General features: G+C 43.2%; 1 protein-coding gene across 2 annotated transcripts in view; it reads right to left on the bottom strand.

Annotated features, from left to right (window-relative positions):
• The window catches only part of STK32A (serine/threonine kinase 32A), a 101620-nt gene that overhangs the window by 64480 nt on the left and 16241 nt on the right, over window positions 1-20899 (bottom strand). For both annotated transcript variants that reach the window (XM_075900288.2, XM_075900287.2), the window contains exons 4-5: window positions 2326-2381; window positions 421-572 (exon numbers count right to left, since the gene is read on the bottom strand). In XM_075900288.2, coding sequence (XP_075756403.2) covers window positions 421-572; window positions 2326-2381 — 208 coding nt within the window. The remainder of the gene's footprint in view (window positions 1-420; window positions 573-2325; window positions 2382-20899) is intronic.

The raw sequence follows: 20899 nt of genomic DNA, 5'->3' as shown, positions 1-20899 counted from the left end.
AGACATGGCAGCCTCCACTGTGAGAGGAATAAAACTGGGCACCTGCTGCCTCAGGCCAGTGGGCAGCTATTCAATTAAATAGGAGCAGGAAGGGGACCCCATTATGGGAACACCATTTGAATCTAAGTTCAATTGTATTTCCAGCTAGAAATGAAAGCAGATGTTTTTATCAAGGAGCTGAGTCGAATAAAACTGGGTTACCTGGCAGTCAGACACCCCCCTGGGAAATATCCACAAGGAAAACAAAAAATACTTATAATAGGAACTCAGATTTTTTTTTATAAACAGGGATCTTAAAAAAAACCCCAAACTCCTACGTTTTCAGAGCTACTGAATAGCCCTGGCAAGCTCCAACTGAAGTGATCGAGAGGCAGGCCCCTAGTAAACAGAAAAGGTATAAATAAAGCAGTAATGATTTACCACAAATTAACCAGGAAGGGGTGCTCCAGGCCCTGCATTATCTGCAGTTCTTTGAACACATTTCTCACTTCATTACGCTCCACACACTTCTGTTTGTTCATGTATTTCATGGCATACATTTTCTTGGTGTCATTCTTCTGTACAATGCAGACCTAAGTGAGCAAACAAAGAGGTTAGCTTGGACAGAATAGCTGGGAAATGTCATGAAAAGCAAATTTGTGCAACTGAAATGCCGTTATGAACATCCTATTGTTAACTTCAATGAGATTCATGTCACTAAGTCACAGCTCAATGTACTTAGGATTTGATCCTGCACATCACCAGTAAGCGCTGCATTCAATATTCATGCTAAGAAGAATCATAGTTAGGGTACAAAGTTTGTCACAGTAAAGTTGGGGAAATGCAGGTTTATCAGGTAACATTAAATCTCTGCTTTCCCTCAAACATCCATCATACATGTGCTGCATGCTGCTCCCTGAGCCTCTGTTTCTCCAAGCAGGATTGTAGGGCAGGTCTACTCAACATGCAACCCGCAGCCCGTTTGTTTGTGGTCTGCAGTGCAGATAAGGTTTAAGCGGGGCTCAACATGCGGCCTGCCAGTGGGAGCCAAAACAAAAAAGTAGTCAATATAATGGTTTTCTGTTGATATGCATTTTAGTAGTTAAATTCCTGGACTGTCATTGCTCATTAAGGGTGTGTCTAGACTACAAGGTTTTTTTGAAAAAAGTAGCCTTATTTCGAAAAAACTGCACTTGCGTCTAGACTGCAGCCGTGTTCTTTTGAAAATAAATCGAAAGAATGCAGCAGTTTTTTCGATCACGGTAAACCTCATTTTATGAGGAATAACGCCTTTTTTCGAAAGTATTCTTTTGAAAAAAGGTGCTATTGAATGCAAACTGTGCTTTTTTGAAAGAGAGCATCTAGACGCTCTTTCAAAAAAAGCAGCTCGCTTTTTTGAAAAATCTACTTGTAGTCTAGCGGCTGTCTTTTGAAAGAGGCTTTTTCGAAAGATTCTTTCAAAAAAGCCTCATTCAAAAGAGGCTTGTAGTCTAGATGTAGCCTAAAAGTGCTGTCATATGGGAGGAAATAGGGTAAATATTGCATTTTATTAAGTGACTCAAATGGGCCCTGCATGTTGTGTAGTCTTGCCTTAATCCTTGTATTTATGCCCATCAGTGTGAAAGAAGCTATTTGCATATATATTTGCATGCATATGCAATCACACTTATATTGTGGCCTTCAGCATGTGCCACAAGCTTCATTGTGGCCCCAGGGCTTCCAAAGTTGAGTAGCCCTGCTGAAGGGTATAAACTGAGGGAAATTCACTGAGACAGCTGCACTCCCTGAAGTGGGCACTTCTGAGTACTAGTGGGACATAGTCTGCTATCTATAAGGACCGGCACAATGTTTCTAGCACTTTGGGCATTTTCCAGATACAGGTTTGGTCACAGATATCACCATAGTGAAAAAACCCACAATCCTAAAATGGTGTTCAAATTCCAAAAGTGGGATTTCAAACACAGATGCTTGTCTGCTCCCTACAGTGCTGTTCTCAGAGAATCGTAGTGCTTTGTCCAGGAGATCCCAGTATGCTTAAGTAGGCTTTCACACCAGAGTCGCCCTTCAGAGGATGTATACCCATCTAACATACTGACATTCTACTGATTGGGTTTATCAGTAACTGCAGTTTAACATCTTGTAATAGAATCTGGGGATTCCAAATGCATGATGAGTCAGACTCCTCCTGGGTTATTAGGAGTTGAAGTTCAGGTCAAGTCTCATCAATAAGCAATATTTGACATCTCTACAATAAGATCTCCAGTTGAAGCCTCTTTGATGTGCCCATCACTTGGCTAGTTACCGTCTCGATAGGGCATACAGTAATTTTGCTCTTGAGGTGCTTACCTTTCCAAAGCTGCCTTTCCCAATGGCTCGCAAAATTTCAAAGTGGTCGAAGGTTACTGCAGGAAACAACACATGTCTGTAAGTTCAATGTCTGAGCAGTCCCATTTTGTAATTTGCCCTCCTAAACTAAGACTGTGATTCCCCAGTGATACATAAGAACATAAGAACATAAGAACGGCCGTACTGGGTCAGACCAAAGGTCCATCTAGCTCAGTAGCCTGTCTACCAACAGTGGCCAGCACCAGGTACCCCAGAGAGGGTTGACCGAAGACAATGATCAAGCGATTTGTCTCCTGCCATCCCTCTCCAGCCTCTGACAAACAGAGGCCAAGGACACCATTTTATCCCCTGGCTAATAGCCTTTTATGGACCTAACCTCCATGAATTTATCCAGCTTCTCTTTAAACTCTATTATAGTCCTAGCCTTCACCGCCTCCTCTGGCAAGGAGTTCCACAGGTTGACAACACGCTGTGTGAAGAAGAACTTCCTTTTATTAGTTTTAAACCTGCTACCCATTAATTTCATTTGGTGTCCTCTAGTTCTTCTATTATGGGAACTAATAAATAACTTTTCTTTATCAGCCCTCTCCACACCACTCATGATTTTATAGACCTCTATCATATCCCCCCTCAGTCTCCTCTTTTCTAAACTGAAAAGTCCCAGTCTCTTTAGCCTCTCCTCATATGGGACCCGTTCCAAACCCCTAATCATTTTAGTTGCCCTTTTCTGAACCCTTTCCAAGGCCAAAATATCTTTTTTGAGGTGAGGAGACCACATCTGTACACAGTATTCAAGATGTGGGCATACCATAGTTTTATACAGGGGCAGTAAGATGTTCTGGGTCTTATTTTCTATCCCTTTCCTAATAATTCCTAGCATCCTATTTGCCTTTTTGACCGCCGCTGCACACTGTGTGGAAGTTTTCAGAGAACTGTCCACGATAACTCCAAGATCTCTTTCCTGATTTGTCGTAGCCAAATTAGCCCCCCATCATACTGTACGTATAGTTGGGGTTATTTTTCCCGATGTGCATTACTTTACACTTATCCACATTACATTTCATTTGCCATTTTGTTGCCCAATCACTCAGTTTCGTGAGATCTTCTTGGAGTCCCTCACAGTCTGCTTCTGACTTGACTATCCTAAACAGTTTGGTATCATCTGCAAACTTTACTACGTCACTGCTTACCCCTTTCTCCAGATCATTTATGAATAAGTTGAAAAGGATTGGTCCCAGGACTGACCCTTGGGGTACACCACTAGTTACCCCTCTCCAATCTGAAAATTTACCATTTATTCCTACCCTTTGTTTCCTGTCTTTTAACCAGTTCTCAATCCAAGAAAGGACCTTCCCTCTTATCCCATGGCCATGTAATTTACACAAGAGCCTTTGGTGAGGGACCTTGTCAAAGGCTTTCTGAAAATCCAAGTATACTATATCTACTGGATCCCCCTTGTCCACATATTTGTTAACCCCTTCAAAGAACTCTAATAGATTAGTAAGACAGGATTTCCCTTTACAGAAACCATGTTGACTTTTGTCCAACAAATTATGTTCTTCTACATGATTCACAATTTTATTCTTTACTATTGTTTCGACTAATTTGCCCGGTACTGAAGTTAGACTTGCCGGTCTGTAATTGCCAGGATCGCCTCTAGAGCCCTTTTTAAATATTGGTGTCACGTTGGCTACCTTCCAGTCATTAGGTACGGAAGCCGATTTAAAGGATAGGTTACAAACCACAGATAACAGCTCAGCAATTTCCCATTTGAGTTCTTTTAGAACCCTTGGATGAATGCCATCCGGTCCCGGAGATTTGTTAACAAACAAATACGGGAGGAGGGATAGCTCAGTGATTTGAGCTCAGTGGTTTGAGCATTAGCCTGCTAAACTCAGGGTTGTGAGTTCAATCCTTGAGGAGGCCATTTAGGGATCTGGGGCAAATCTGTCAGAGATGGTATTTGGTCCTGCTGTGAGGGTAGGAAACTAGACTCAATGACCTCTCAAGGTCCCTTCCAGCTCTATGAGATGGTATATAACCATATATATATATTTATGTTCTTCTGGTTGCCAATGGACAGTTGGAGCCATTAAAAACTGTCTATTTACCACCCACAAAAGTTACACTATTCATGTTACTTCCCATTTGACTGCAGAGGCAAGTTCCTGGGGCAGTAAATGTCCATTCTCCAATGACATAGAATTAGGCAACCAACAAACAAATGTTTTCACATCACCCTCAACCACTGAACCATGGGAGCCTGATCAAGCTCCCAAAAAAGTCACCTCCAAAAACAGCCACTGAATCCACTCCATCAAAGATCTATGCACTTTGAAGGTGGCGAAATAAGACCACCTAGCTCAGAAGCCTAGGTACAGTGTGTTCTTGTTGTGGTGTAGGATGGGCTCTCCCCGCTGTGAATGCTAGGCAAGTCTCTCATAGAGTTTGTCTACACTACAGCACTAATTCGAACTAACTTGGTTCGAATTAGTTAATTGGAACTAAGCTAATTCGAATTAACGCATCTAGACTTAAAAACTAGTTCGAATTAGCGTTTTGCTAATTCGAACTAGCATGTCCACACTGAGTGGACCCTGAACCGAGCAGTGCCGGCAGGGCATCAGATTAGGACTTAGAGCATGGAGCTGCTGTCTCAGGCTAGCCGAGGGCTGTGCTTAAAGGTACCCGACCCCCACCCCGGACAGACAGTTCTCAGGGGTTCCCCGCTTGCAAAGCAGTCCTGGCTTGGAGTGCCCAGAGTACCCACACTCGGCACATCACAGCACTTGGCCATCAGCCCGGCTGCACTTGCCGCAGGCTGCCATCCGGGGGGGGGGGGTCAATCGAGGGGCTTCAGGAGAGTTTCCACCCCGAGGAGGCCACAAAGCCAGCCCAGTCCTCCCCATCGGGGGCTCGTACCCCATTCCTCCCTCACCTCCTTCCACTTACCCTTCTGTAGCCCCCCTTCCTGATGTACAAAATAAAGGACATGTGTGTTTAAAAATAGAAACTCTCTTTATTGAACAAAACTCGGGGAGACTGGGAAAAGGAGGTGAGAGAGGGGAAGAGAGAGGCTGGGAGAGGGGAGGGCAACTAAAATGATCAGGGGTTTGGAACAGGTCCCATATGAAGAGAGGCTAAAGAGACTGGGACTTCTCAGCTTAGAAAAGAGGAGACTGAGGGGGGATATGATAGAGGTCTATAAAAGCATGAGTGGTGTGGAGAGGGTGCATCAAGAAAAGTTCTTCATTAGTTCCCATAATAGAAGGACTAGAGGACACCAAATGAAAGGAATAGGTAGCAGACTTCAAACTAATAACAGAAAGTTCTTCTTCACAAAGCAAATAGTCAACCTGTGGAACTCCTTGCTGCAGGAAGCTCCGAAGGCTAGAACTAGAACAGAGTTTAAAGAGAAGTGAGATAAAGTCATGGAGTTTGGGTCCATGGAGTGCTATTAGCCAGGGGGTAGAAATGGTGTCCCTGGCCTCTGTTTGTGGAAGTCTGGAGATGAATGGCACGAGACAAATGGCTTGGTCATTGTCTTCGGTCCATCCCCTCCAGGGTCCCTAGGGTTGGCCGCTGTTGGCAGACAGGCTACTGGGCTAGATGGACCTTTGGTCTGACCCAGTATGGCCATTCTAAGCTCAGGGCTCAGGGTCGGTGGTCTCAGTGGACCACCTTAATTTTCATGCAAACCTGCTCCTGGGTGGCCAGGCTGGCAGCTATCCTGCCCTAGACGGCCACTTTCCTGTGCCTAGTGCGGAGGTCATGGATGAGGTCCACGATGTCCGCACTAAACCAGGTGGGCGCCCGCCTCTTGCGGAACTGGGCAGGCTCCCAGGAGCTGCCAGCCTGGTCCCGGGGAAGAGGATAGATGGATAGATGCAGATAGATGAACAGCAAATCTAAGCAAAGAGATATACAAATTGCTTTGGGTTCAAACCCTGTCACTCATGACCTTGTACTGGAAATTGAGGGTGGATCAACAGGCAAGATAAGGCAATATAACTGTAATTTTTAAATTGCAAGTTTTTAATTTAGCTAGTGCTAGGTCAAGACTCATATGACACAACCCTACAGCACTATACTATATATGCACTTAGAAAAGATCATAACTGGGAATCCATTCCTTAGACCAGCCACCTCTTTAAAGGCACTTAAACCTCACTAGGTGGCTGATCTGAGGCACCAAATCAAGGCTACTGTTAGATTTCTAACAACATATTAGCCTTAATTACTGTGACCCCAGAACCATCCGGCACCACTGACGTATTGAGCCTGAAATCACACAGTTAACGTGTCTTGTCCATTGCTTCATTTCCAGTCAATTAGTGAGTGGATGGGAGGAGACCATGCATCTGACCTGCTTTGCTAAAACCCTGTTCTGAGTGTAGCAACGAAGCCAGTGAGAAAGTCCATGATGGATTCAAAGTGACAGAGAGCAAGACGCCGTATTACTCGTTCATGCCAGCTATTTCCTGTGTTACAGTCACACCACTAGCTGGGCAGCAGTTTGCATTCTAAATTGCTCATTGCTTTAAAAGAAATAAGAAAACCTCAGCCCTGGAGTCAGACGGGAACATTTTTTTAAAGAGTCATTTCCAGGGTGCACTGTGCACAGAGTTGAGTTTTGCGCAACAGAAAGGGTTAGATACCAAAGTCCTTTGGCTATACTGAGCAAGGACAATGTAGCAGCAGCAGTGCAAGCTTTCTCCACACAGCTCCATCAACATGTTCCTTTCCTAGAGGCGGAAAGGACGGTTTAGTCTCCATGCCCCCATTGAATCAATGGCCTCGCAGCAGAGATTGACAGCAAGGGGGGCAATTAGTGTCAGCTGTAGTGGGCCTGCCAGCAAGAGCCCCTCTTGTGACAGTGGTTGTTTTATTAATTACTTTAGAAGACAACTGTCCCCAGAGTGCTCTGGGAGCACACATATGGTGGCTTGACCATGAGCAATAGGAAGGAATTGGAGATGTGGTTTGATCAGTTCAGTCCCTTATACTCCCATTTCACAATACAGGAGGGGATACTAGCATAGTCACAGACCTATGGACACTGAAGAATCTTTTGGTTTTGTGCAAAGTGGAGAATCACTTCATTAATAATGAGTCCCCACAGTGAAGAGTTGCTTCTGCTGCTGCCATAAAGAGATCAAACCATTAACTACAAACCAGTATGATCATTTACCCGGCACATCTAGGGTGTGCTACCAGAAATGATTCCCACCTGAGAGGCTTTCAATCTAAAACACAATATTGCCGTCTCATAGTTAGATACAAATCTGAAGGCTTCTCTCCTCTATAATTGCCACTCTGCCCGAGTTCTGTGCTTGCTTTAAAAACCAAAATAGATGGACACGTGGGGTACAGCTAGCATATGCCTGGCCCAGAGAGGTTAAGCCTCATTGACTGCTTCTAACAGGACTTGTCCAAGGGGCATCAGGAAACCAGTTTCCTAAAACCCCTTTGAAAAAGCACTGCCTAGAGGTCTCATCAGAGACAGACATGAGCACAAAGCAAACCCCATATCCCAGGATTGGTTTGGGAAGACAAAGTGCTAAAGCTCCACCCTGCCCAATTTCAGAGGATTGGAACCAGGTTTAAATGCTACCAAGGAAGCCAACCTGGGCTCCCTACATGCCCATGCTCTCCATGCTGATGACACCCTCTAATCCTTTCATTCTCTAGCCCCAGATTCCAAACAAACTTCTCACATCAAAACTCGTTCTTGTACTGCCTTTTGAGGCCCAGGAAAAGATTCTAAGTTATTCTCCCTTTGTCTGAAGGCTAAATAAGTGTAGTGAATTTGGAAGTCTTGTTTTCATAGCACCATTGGCATGCAAGCACCTTCTGCCTACTAAACTCTCTTCTTCTTTGTATCTTAGACCAAAGGCTCTCTGGGTAAGCCCAGCTGTCTCCTAATTGCCATCTGCTGCCTTGTTCATTAGCTGAACTGAATTGCAGAGAAACCAAGAGCCATTTGTCCCCAAAGCACTTTATCAGCTGATATTTTCAGCAAGAATGAAGTTGTAAATCACTCTTCCCCAGCAACAGACACATTCTCCCCCAGCAAGCATTCACATAGGCTAACAACCAGACATAAATTCATTTTCTCCAGGATACATGGTCTTGGAGTTGAAACAAAGGTGTCCTTCTATGGCAACGGGACAGACACAGACTGACATGAAGCACAGCTTCACTGTACACAACAATACAAGGAAGTCACCCCATCAAAATTTAAGTGCCAGCCTTAACCTCTATATAGAAATGAACATATTTTCCAGACAGACACTAACATGACAATAACATAAACAGGGCCCCTTTCAAGACAAACATGTTACATAGAATTCACTGTAAAACATCAGACATCATGTCCGGTATTGGACTGCAGCACAGTTCAATATATAATACTCCAGACAGAGAAAAGGTAAAAACATCCATAACACATCCAGCCCGAATTGTTTAACAAGAAGTGGTGGTAAATTTCTTCTTTTCTCAAAAAAATTTCTTCTTTTTTTGATCTGAGGAAGTGGGTCTGGCCCACGAAAGCTCATCATCTAATAAACCATCTTGTTAGTCTTTAAAGTGCTACATAGTCCTGCATTTTGCTTCAGCTACACCAGACTAACACGGCTACATTTCTATTACTATTCTTTTCTCAAGATACTGAATGCACTTACGCTGAGTGCGTGTCTACACAGAGAAAAATCCACAATGTAAACGAACAAACAGATCTTTTTCATTGCTACTGCTTATTCTTCTAGGGTATCTTGATCTAAGTACACACTATTAAGTAAGCAGCAAAAGAAAAGAGATGGATCTAAATCAAACACTTTGACCCAGACACATACAAGCTTTGGAAATGTCAATGGCTTGCTCTTGATTTCCAAAACCTGTGGTACTCAGAAGGATAGATTAAGTAGCAGATTAGCCCCTGGGCCAATAGGACCCAAAGCAGGGGCCCCATGTCCCAATCCACTTCACCTGCCTGGCACTCCAGCTAGGGAGCAGAAGAATCCCCCATTCCTGACAGGTGCAACAAGCAGGCGGAGGAGGGCAAACCCCTGCGCCCCAATCCCATTTCCTTGTCAGGAGCACCAGAGGTAGGGAGCAAAAGGGATGGGAAGGTGCCCCCACTTGCTCTAGCCTAGAAATCCACAAAACCGTAATCCATTTCTAGAGAGACATCATGATGGCAAGGATTCCTTCCATCCTTAAAATCTAAGACTGTAAACCAAAGAAGCTAGTTTTCATAAGCTTTTACTCTCCAGCTCTATTTTTTGTACAGTGAAACCTTTGTTATCCGGCACTCTGTTAACCAGAAAACTTTGTTAACCGGCATTGACCCCAGCCACAATACTGTCACATCTTCAGGCGCACAGTTCTGGCTTGGTTTACCATGATTGGCTTAACAATTTTTTATTTAAGTACTAATCATTTTTAACTCAAAATAGAAATGTGAGACCAACTGCCTCACACTACAAAACTACCAACATTAAAAACTTGAGTTTTACAATTATTGTCCATTGGTTTTTCCTAGGTTGATGGGACCCTCAGATAACCGGAATTTTTAGATAACCAGAACGCCCTAATCCCCGAACATGCCATATAACGTAGGTTTTACATAGGTTTTATTAAGATATTTACTGAATTTTTAAGCGCAAAGTATACAGCTAACCCAGACGAGTGAATGTTAAGTAACAAGGGGTATGTCTACACTACCCCCCTAGTTCGAACTAGGGGGGTAATGTATGCATACCGAACTTGCTAATGAAGCCCGGGATTTGAATTTCCCGGGCTTCATTAGCATGAAGCCGGCTCCGCCATTTTTAAAAGCCGGCTTGTTTGAACCCCGTGCCGCGCGGCTACACGCGTCACGGGCTAGATAGTTCGAACTACGTTCCACGAGGCGTACAGATAGATCGGAATGGCTACATAGTTCGAACTATCTAGCCCGTGCCGCGTGTAGCCGCGCGGCACGGGGTTCGAACAAGCCGGCTTTTAAAAATGGCGGAGCCGGCTTCATGCTAATGAAGCCCGGGAAATTCAAATCCCGGGCTTCATTAGCAAGTTCGGTATGCATACATTACCCCCCTAGTCCGAACTAGGGGGGTAATGTAGACATACACATAGAGACTAACAAATTTAGAGGACCACAAGTTTTCATGAGTAAAACCCACTTCATCAGACTCATCTGATGAATTGGGTTTTACCCATGAAAGCTCGTGATACTATATATTTGTTAGTCTCCAAGGTGCCACAGGACTACTCGTTGTTCTTAAAGTTACAGACTAAGGGTATGTCTACACTACCACCCTAGTTCGAACTAGGGTGGTAATGTAGTCAACCGGAGTTGCAAATGAAGCCCGGATTTGAATTTCCCGGGCTTCATTTGCATCTTGCCGGGCGACGCCATTTTTAAATGTCCGCTAGTTCAGACTCTGTGCCGCGCGGCTACACGCGGCACGAACTAGATAGATCGGACTAGGCTTCCAGAAACGAGGAGTAACGGTAGTTTGGAATAGGAAGCCTAGTCCGAACTACCTAGTTCGTGCCGCATGTAGCCGCGCGGCACGGAGTCCGAACTAGCGGACATTTAAAAATGGTGGCGCCCGACAAGATGCAAATGAAGCCCGGGAAATTCAAATCCCGGGCTTCATTTGCAACTCCGATTGACTACATTACCACCCTAGTTTGAACTAGGGTGGTAGTGTAGACATGCCCTAACACAGCCACATACCCTAACACATGCTCAATAACATGACACTTCTGATTTGAAGAACAGTTCATTAGAGATGATTATTATTTCTACCTATCTTACGTATCTTTCTAGATTCCCACAATGGGATAATTTGAAAATTTTAGGTGCTAGCACTAGCAACCAAAATCTGGAACTATATTCAGATCTTTCAGTCTGGGCCCTTGTTTTCGTAATCAAGAATCTTAATTCATTTTAGATGCCATCAGATGGGGTAATATTTTAATTATTCCTACACAGAATTTGTATTATAATTAGGCTTGGCAGAAGTTGACTTTTTTGCAATTTCCACAATTAATTTTTATTTTAAGCATTTTAAGACAATTTTAATTTTCACCCTTGTGAGAAATTAAGAGGAAGGTTTGGGTTAGGTCAGAGCTGACAGCAGAGTTTCTGGGGGCTCCTTGCCGAACCAACAGCTCTAAGACACCCAAGCACGAGATGTAGAGGAAGTTGTGGCCTTGGCTTGGCAGAGCAGAGTCTCCAGATCAGGGCTGCAAAGAGGAGCATGAGGACCCAGGTGCAGGGGGAGCCACACTGCTGCTGAATGGCTTCTGCTGTGGGATAGCCCTACACTCCCAGCTTGAGAGTGAGTGGCTAGGGCTGTGAGAGCAGGGCTGCATGTGGCTCTCTGTACAGCTGCGGTGCCATGACAGAGGATCCCTGCATGGGCAAAGCGCAGGGGAGGCTGCGCTTGCCAAATATTATCAATGGATTCTTATTTCATTATTTCTGTGTCAAGTGAAATGGACATTTAGCAGCAACTAACAATGAAACTGACGCCTGACAAGCCTGATTGTAACGAAACATAAGAAAGGAAAGGACACACCACCCAGTCAAAAGCCTTGTTAAAATTTACCCCATCTTTTAAACAGCAGTCAAGGATTTTAAAGATACCGATCACCCATCCCAGTACAGACAAAGCAGAAACATATGATATAAAATGGCTTCCATTCCTGCCATCAAAACATACTCTAATTTCCATTAATGGGAGTTTTGTGCATGCACCAATGGGAGAATAGACTTAAGCTGTGTATCTAGAGCACAATACACACCTGTCCACTTATCACATTCATGCATGTGTATTTTAGAATACTAATACTGCATTCCTTTGGAAAGTTCCTCTCATTCACAGCTGCTGGCTTGCACCCAGCCCAAAGTCATAGGTGGCAAAAGGTTGTTATCAAGTGAAGTCCTTTTGGTGGTGTTCATAGAATGACTCAGATCAGATTAATCCCAGTTCCTACTGGATGGAGGTTCTCACCCTAAAAAACACTTCAACAACTGGAAATAACCAGCCTATGTGCTTGGCATTTTAGCAAAGGGGCGAAGAAATGGATGGATGGATGAGCAGCAAAGGCTTTTCTTGCTGTTCCCATTAGCCAGAATCTGGAGGAGGAAGAGGCTGTGCCTCGGACATGGTGCCTGGGAGTGGTACGGGGCATGAAAGCAAGTGCTCCTCTGCCCCCTCGTGCCCAGATCCCACACCTTCACCCCCAGCCTGGTCCTGCACTCTCCCCATTAGCGACACATCCTGTGTCCACCTTGCTCTTGCACCCTCCCGTCTGGCCAGACACCCTACACCTACCCTTCTTCTGCACCCTCCCTCCTGGCCAGACTCTGAACCCTCCCTTGCTTCTGCCCTCGCTCCCCAGCCAGAGACTCTACTCCCAGTCTGCTCTTGTACCCTTCCTCCCAACCAGACCCTGCACCCTCACCCCTTCCTGTTTCCCACCTCCTACCCAGACCCTGCACCCCATCACTATCCTGCTCACTGGCAGCCCTGTCCTGAACACTGACCCCCCTCATTTTAGCCCTACCCCAGAGCCTGGGGTGGGGAGGGAGCTCACAAAATCCATTAACCCCAGAACTGCAGAAGAGTTAATCTGGCCTATAGGAAGCCCTGACTCTCAGTCCTCCCTGTTCCCTACCCTCCATTTGGGAGCCACATCAGTGAGGTTTTTTTTGTCTTGTTTTGTTTTTTTATTCTTACTTGTATGGTCCCTGAATAATTTTTATGTGGGTCAGTGGCCCCTGACCCAAAAAAGGTTCCCTGCCCCTTCCATAAATAAAGAATGTTGAAACCTTTTGTATTGGACATAAATTAATATTTATTTATTTGAATATTTTACTTTATTTTATTTGGGTTCCTTGACCACAGGATGCTGTTCCAAGAAGAAGGACTGATAAGCAGGGATGGGGGTCACCTTTTAAGGAAACAGACTGGCTAACCTAGTGAGAAGGGCTTTAAACTAGGTTTGATGGGGGCAGGTGACCAAAGTCCACAGGTAAGTGAAAAACATGGTGACCTTGGAAATGAATCAGAAATGTGAAGGACCATGGGCTATAATAGCAGAGATAAAGGAGGGGCAAGACAGAACTGGGGAGCAAAATCAAATCGGTATCTTAGATGCCTATATACAAATCCAAAAAGTATGGGAAATAAGCAGGAAGAACGTGAAGTGCTAATAAATAAACCAAATTCTGATATTGTTGGTATCACAAATACTTGGTGGGATAACACACATGATTGGAAAATTGGAATATAAAGGTACAGCTTGATCAGGAACGAAGGAGGGGGAAGGGAGGAGGTTTTGCCTTATATATTAAAAATGTATACACTTGGACTGAGGTGGAGATGGACATAGGAGACAGATTCAGGTGAAGTCATGCTAGGGGTCTACTACAGACCACCTGCTCAAGCAGGAGAGGTGGATAAGGCATTTTTTAAAAACTAACAAAATCATCCAAACCGTAGGATTTCGTGGTGATGGGGGACTTCAACTATCCAGACATATGTTGGGAAAACAACACAGCAGGGCACAGATTATCCAATAAGTTCTTGGACTGTATTGGAGGCAATTTTTTAGTTAAGAAGGTTGAGAAAGGTACTGGGGGAGGGGGAGAAGCTGTTCTAGATCTGATTTTAACAAATAGGAAGGAACGGGTTGAAAATTTGAAAGTGTAAGGTAGCTTGGGTGAAAGTGATCATGAAATAATAGAGTTCATGATTCTGAGGAATGGTAGAAAGGAGAACAGCAAAATAAAGATAATGGATTTCAGGAAGGCAGATTTTAATCAACTCAGAGAGCTGGTAGGTAATACTCCATGGGGAGCAAGACTAGGAGGAAACACAACTGAAGAGTGTTGGCAGTTTTTAAAAGGGACATTATTAAAGGCCCAAAAGCAAACTATTTTACTGCATAGGAAAGATAGAAAGTATGGCAAGAAACCACTTTGGTTCTACCAGGAGATCTTGCATGATCTAAAAATCAAAAAGGACTCTCATAAAAAGTGTAAACTAGGTCAAATTACAAAGGATGAACATAAGAAAACAAAGCAAGTATGCAGAGGCAAGATTAGAAATGCAAAGGCACAAAACAAGCTAACTCTAGCTATAGACATAAAGGGTAACAAGAAGATGTTCCACAAATATATTAGAAGCAAGAAGATGAACAAGGAGATGAACAGGAGAGGCCCATCGCTCAGTGATGAGAGAGAAACAAGAACTGGAAACGGCAGAGGTGCTTAATGACTTCTTTGGTTTGGTTTTCACCAAGAAGTTAGATGGTGATGGGACACCTAACATAGTGAATGCTAGTGGAAATAGGGTAGGTTTAGAAGTTAAAATAAACAAAGAACAAGTTAAAAATCACGTAGAAAGTTAGAGGTCTGCAAGTCACCAGGGCCTGATGAAATGCATCCTAGAATACTCAAACAGCTGATAGAGGAGGTATCTGAGCCTTTAGCTATCATATCTGAAGAGTTATGGAAGTAGGGAGACATACCAGAAGACTGGAAAAGGGCAAAGATAGTGCCCATCTATAAGAAAAGAAAAAAGAACAACCCAGAAAACTACAGACTAGTCAACTTAACTTCTGTGCCAGAGAAGATAATGAAGCAAGTAATTAAGGAGTTCATCTGCAAACAACTGGAAGAAAAAAACATGGTAGGCAACAACCAGCATGGATTTGTAAAGAACAAATAATGACAAACCAATCTGATAGCTTTCTTTGATAGGATATTAAGCCGTGTGGATAAGGGAGAAGTGGTGGACGTGGTATATCTAGACTTTAGTAAATCATTGATACGGCTTCTCATGACCGTCTTATTAATAAACTAGGAAAAAACAACCTAGATGGGGCTACTACTTATAAGGCGGGTACATAACTGGCTGGATAACCATTTTCAGAGAGTAGATATCAACAGTTCACAATCATGCTAGAAGGGCATAACAAGTGAGGTTCCACAGGGGTCTGTTTTGGGACCAGTTCTGTTCAATATCTTCTTCAACAATTTAGATGATGGCATAGAGAGTATGATTATAGTTTGAAGATGATACCAAGCTGGGAGGAGTTGTAAGTGCTTTGGAGGATAGGGTCATAATTCAAAATGATCTGGAGAAACTAGAGAAATGGTCTGAGGTAACTAGGATGAAATTTAACAAAGACAAATGCAAAGTACTCCACTTAGGAAGGAACAATCAGTTTAGGAAGCGATTGTCTAGGAAGGAGTACTGCAGAAAGAGATCTAGGAGTCATAGTGGACCACAACCTAAACATGAGTCAACAATGTGACACTGCTGCAAAAAAAGAAAACATGATTCTAAGATGCATTAACAGGAGTATCGTGAGCAAGACACAGGGAGTCATTCTTCCGCTCTATGTCCTGTTCTCAGCACCACATTTCAAAAAAAGATGTGGAAAAATTGGAGAAGGTCCTGCGAAGAGCAACAAGAATGATTAAAGGTCTAGAGAACATGACCTGTGAAGGAAGACTGAAAGAATTGGGCTTGTTTAGTTTCAAAAGGAGAAGACTGAGAGGGGACTTGATAGCGGTTTTCAGGTATCTAAAATGGTGTCACAAAGAGGAGGGAGAAAAATTGTTCTCCTTAGCCTTTGATGATAGGACAAGAAGCAATGGGCTTATATTGCAGCAAAGGAGGTTGAGGTTGGACATTAGGAAAAACTTCCTGTCAGGTTGGTGAAATACTGGAATAAATTCCGTAGGGAGGTTGTGGAATCTCTATCACTGGAAATATTCAAGAACAGGTTGGATAGACATTTATCAGGGATGATCTAGATGGTGCTTGGCCCTGCTGTGCGGGCAGGAGACTGGACTTGATGACCTCTCGAGGTCCTTCCAGTTTTAGTATTCTATGATTTAAAATGCAGTTTGCTAAATTAGACATTACAAAGTTAAAGCACTGAATCTGTTTAATAATTCTGATTAATATTTCCTCTCTCACTAGTTAAGTTAAACAATTCTCCCTAAACTGCAGCTCTAGCAAAATGACTCAGGCATAATTATATAATTAATGGGATGTTTCCATTAGCAGCTGATGGTCTGCAGAAAGGTTTGCACTGAGCCGGGTAGACCACAGGCCAAAAGGTTTGAGAACCGCTGACTTAGAGTATAGCTACACTGCAGCTGGGAAGGAGCTTCATGCCTAAGTGACTTGTTCCAGCTCACACAGGAAAGTTTATTTGGGTTCCTTGACCATGGGATGGTGTTCCAAGAAGAAGGATTGATAAGCAGCTGCGCTCTTCCAAGCCCCAGCCTACTGCCTTTACATCTCTGTTCTGAAAAATTAATCATTTTGACAGGGTGGGTGTTCTGAAGCTCCTAATATTCTTAGCAAAATGGAAGACCTTTTAGAATAACTAAATCCTGAACTATCAGGCTATGTCGACACTGCAGGCTTCTTGCGTAAGAATGGCCGTTCTTGCGCTAAAACTTGAGGAGAGTCTACACTGCACGTGCGTTCTTGCGCAAGTACATTTACAGTAAAGCATCAGAAGAGAGGGCTTCTTACTCAAGAGTTATTCCTCTCCCCATGAGGAATAAGCTCGCTTGCTCACGAGTTCTTGCGCAAGAGGGCACTGTGGACGGACAACAGGGGTTTCTTGCGCAAGAAACCCCTATGGCTAAAATGGCCATCAGAGCTTTCTTGCACAAGAGTGTCCCCATTGCCATGGACGCTCTTGCACAAAAACACATCTCTTACGCAAAAGCACATGGTAGTGTGGACGCACTGTTGCACAGGAACTTTTGTGCAAGAACTCGTGCGCAAAGCAGTTCTTGCGCAAGAAGCCTGCAGTGTAGATATAGTCTCACAGTATAGAGACTCTGCTACACAACAGCACAAGTAGGTACAGTTCAAAGGGGGCATGCATTTGGATGAATAGTCTTTGTACTCACATCTTTCTTGTAAATAGATGTTTATTTCCTGAATAATGGGAGCAATGATGTATTGTTACATCACCATTAGATAAATGCAATTTCCATTATACAGTAAATATTTTAAAAATCCCTTTATGAATGAAACCCCCCAGAGAGAAACCATTAAGGAATTATGGTAATATGTTCAGAATTAGTGGAATGGACAATCCTTCCAGTCATTAAACAAGTTATTTACAGAATGCTCTTCAGAACACAATGGATGCCCGAGTGCTGTTAAAAGCAATTTTAAAAGGATGGTATAACAACAAACTGGTACGGGTTGCTGGAGCGAGTAACACTCATGCGCAATAGTGGTTTGTCTCTGTTGGTTGACAGTGGTACTATGTGTTACAGTACAAAAGACATAGGTAAAAAACAATTCACATCATTTTTCATCAACTGAGCGGTGAGTGTGTTTGGGCAGTGCAGAAAGTGATGAGAATGTAGTTACATTCAGATCTATTACATGTATATAATATTTATATGACACTAGTTCAAGGAGGCTTGGTCAGGATTGGGAGCCTGTTGTGCTAGGTGCTGTATAAATCGAAAAACAAGTGACAGTGCTGTCCCCCAAGCAAGCCCCAGAAATACTGTGTACTCCAAGTTCCGTGCTAATGGCTAGATCAACAAACACAGAACTTGCCAAGCTACTGACCACACAAAATCAATGTCCTAGCAAAAGTCTTTCAAACTATCATTTTAATTTATTCCTGGGCTCATCAGCACCTTGCTTCTTTAAATGTCTTGACATCTGGCACCGGGTATTGGCATTGACTGCTGTAGAAACAAATGACAAGCTAACAGAACCAAGTGATACATTATTAATGATATTTAGGCCAATGAACTGAAAGCTATTTCAAGAGATAGAAACAAACAGATTTCTTTTGAATGAGTCCATTATAAACAGTACAAAATACAAACAAATCAAGCCTCCTGCCCTCCATCTTTTCTACTAGCTCAATAAAAATGACTGTTTTAAAAGAGCTCCATTCAGAAACCTTTCAAATGTTTGATTAGCACCTGCCTCTACAGATAGTTGATGCTTTTTGAAAGACGATGATCCAGGAATATATTTGTCCCAAATACCAAGAGTGCCTGATTTTAGATCAAAGTATGTAACTCTTCTCTCTCCAATAGCAACTCAACAATAGTTCTATGGGTTCCCTCCACTATAAAACACATTCACCCAGCCAGACCATTTCCTCTTAGCTCTCTGCTAGCTTCTTGTCTACGCCCGGCAACATGTCCTTCCAAATATCCCCACAGTCTATGGGAGTGATCAGTATAGGCACCAATAATTAGCCGTCCAGCCATTTCTAATTCTTCCTATGGGGCAGGGCTGGATATCAGGCCATTGTTTGCTACCCATATATAATATGTCTATGTTGTAAACTGCTGAAAGAGTCATCTGTTAGAGTTTGAGTTATTGCTCTGAATCTGGTATCTCCCATTCATTCTCTTCTCTAACTTGATTTGTTGGTATTAATTTACATCTCATGATCTCCTACTCCTTCTATGAAAGTGCTTTCAGTAGAGCTATTTTTTTGTTCAGTGACAACTTGGACTGAAACTTTAAGGAATGATTTAAAACCCAAGTGCATGGAAAAATACACAATTGTGAACCTTCTTGGGAACAATGAATGTGCTTGCACACACATCCAGTAGCACATCTAGGATTCTATTTGCATACTCGGATACTTAATCTATGTATGCAGCTGGAACCACTGCACTACCCAAGTAGTCATGAAATTCAACATGCATTTTAATGGGTTGTGTATTATTGCAAAAAAATGACATGGACATTCATGTTGTGTGTCCCACACATTTGCCATGCCTCAGCTGGAAGTTTATGGCAGGTGAGTCCTTAATGGAAGATGGGATCTGAGGACCAGTTCATGGCAAGGATTCTCAACCCATGGTCCATGAAACACTTACTGGTTGTGTACAGATATCTGGCACGTATGTGACACTGAGTTTCATTGTTTGCAGCTATTATTTCACATTAAGAGAGCCCTAAAACATACATTAAAAATGCTTGCCTGGTATCACTTTTTTCCATATTAGTAGGCACTATAGCTGTCTCAGGGTTTGGAAGACTGGAAATAGGGAAGAGACAGTCTGTCAGATAAGAAATGAGAGGGGAAATGTCCAGGCAGACTATCTGTATTAAGGCAAGGGCCACTCTATGAAAGAGTTTGAGAACTTGTATGTTAGAAGAATCCCTTCGCTACATGGGAGATCGGAGATTTGTATAGCACCAAAGGCCACATTCTGCCACTCCTACTCATGCTGAGCAGTATGTTACTATAGAAACGGACCCAATGAAATCAAGGGACATATTCACAGACAGGGCTGGCGACAGACTTACAGGGGCTCTGGGCTATGTGGAGAGGGGCTCGGCTTTGGACCCCCTGGCAGGGGCAGGGTTCCCCCAGCCAGCTCTTAGCACCACTCAGATCATACCACATGCGGCGGCTCCATAGCGGTTTAAAGGGCACTAGTGGCACTGGTAGCCAGGAACCCCAGACCCTTTTAAATCACCAGGCCCCAGGGTAATTGCCCCTTTTCCCCCAGCCTGTCGTCACCCCTGCTCATAGAGTACTACTGTGGTGTGTAAGGCGGACCGAATCTGTCCCTGAATAAGTAGATAAATACAATTCATAGGCAAATCATGGGATCTAATTACTTGCCAAGAGTAATTTATCATGCAATTGACATTCAGGGTATTTCAATTGCTCTCCTGTTAACTGAGGCCAACAACATTTGTGGGAGAATATATCTGAGCAGGCAATTACCTCATGTACAGATGCAATTAGGACCCAATACTGTGAGATGCTGAGTTCCTCCTGGCAGTTGCTCAGCACCTTCTGTTCCTTTTGACTTCAAGGTTTTTTTTAAATAGTGCCCAGAAGTTGCTGGGCTCTTGACAGCACAAACAGAAACATACAGTGCCTGCCAACAAGGGCTTACAGCACTGAAATGGTAATGTATAAGGTAACAAAATAGCTGGGAAAGGCTGGGAGGAATTAGAACAAAGGTTATAACAATAAGGCATTCCAAAGTCCCTCGTAAGTCTACCATTGTGTTTAGTAGGCTGAAGATCAGGTCCCCAGTGAAAGTCAGTTAAAACAAGACCCTTTGAAAATATTAATTACATTTATTTTAAATAACAATATTAAGCATGAATTGACCGGTCAACTAGTAGCCCTGATATTCTGTTCACATAAAGATTGTTTTGAATGCTTACTTTATATAAACATTAGACTTACAGGATACATGCAAGATGCCTGTAAGATTGTCAAAAACTATCTGCACCCGGCATTGAGTATTATCATTATAATCTATGTGCATTGTGGTAGTGCCCACAGACCCAGTATCAGGATGCCATTGTCCTAGGTACTGCACAAATGAATGGAATAAATTGTCCCCATGCCCAAAGAGAGTAAAAGAACAAATCTCACATTGGAAAAGGTGATAGAAGACACTGCCCAGCTCAAAATATCCAAACTATTTTAGTTGGGGGAAAATAAAGGATAGTTTTTTACACTCAGCTATTTAGGGAAAAAACTCACCCCCTACAGGAATTTA

This window comes from Pelodiscus sinensis, chromosome 16, assembly GCF_052426305.1.
Source record: "Pelodiscus sinensis isolate ZL-2025 chromosome 16, ASM5242630v1, whole genome shotgun sequence".
Classification (NCBI taxonomy): Eukaryota; Metazoa; Chordata; order Testudines; family Trionychidae; genus Pelodiscus; species Pelodiscus sinensis.
This window is presented reverse-complemented; position numbering and strand designations above follow the sequence as displayed.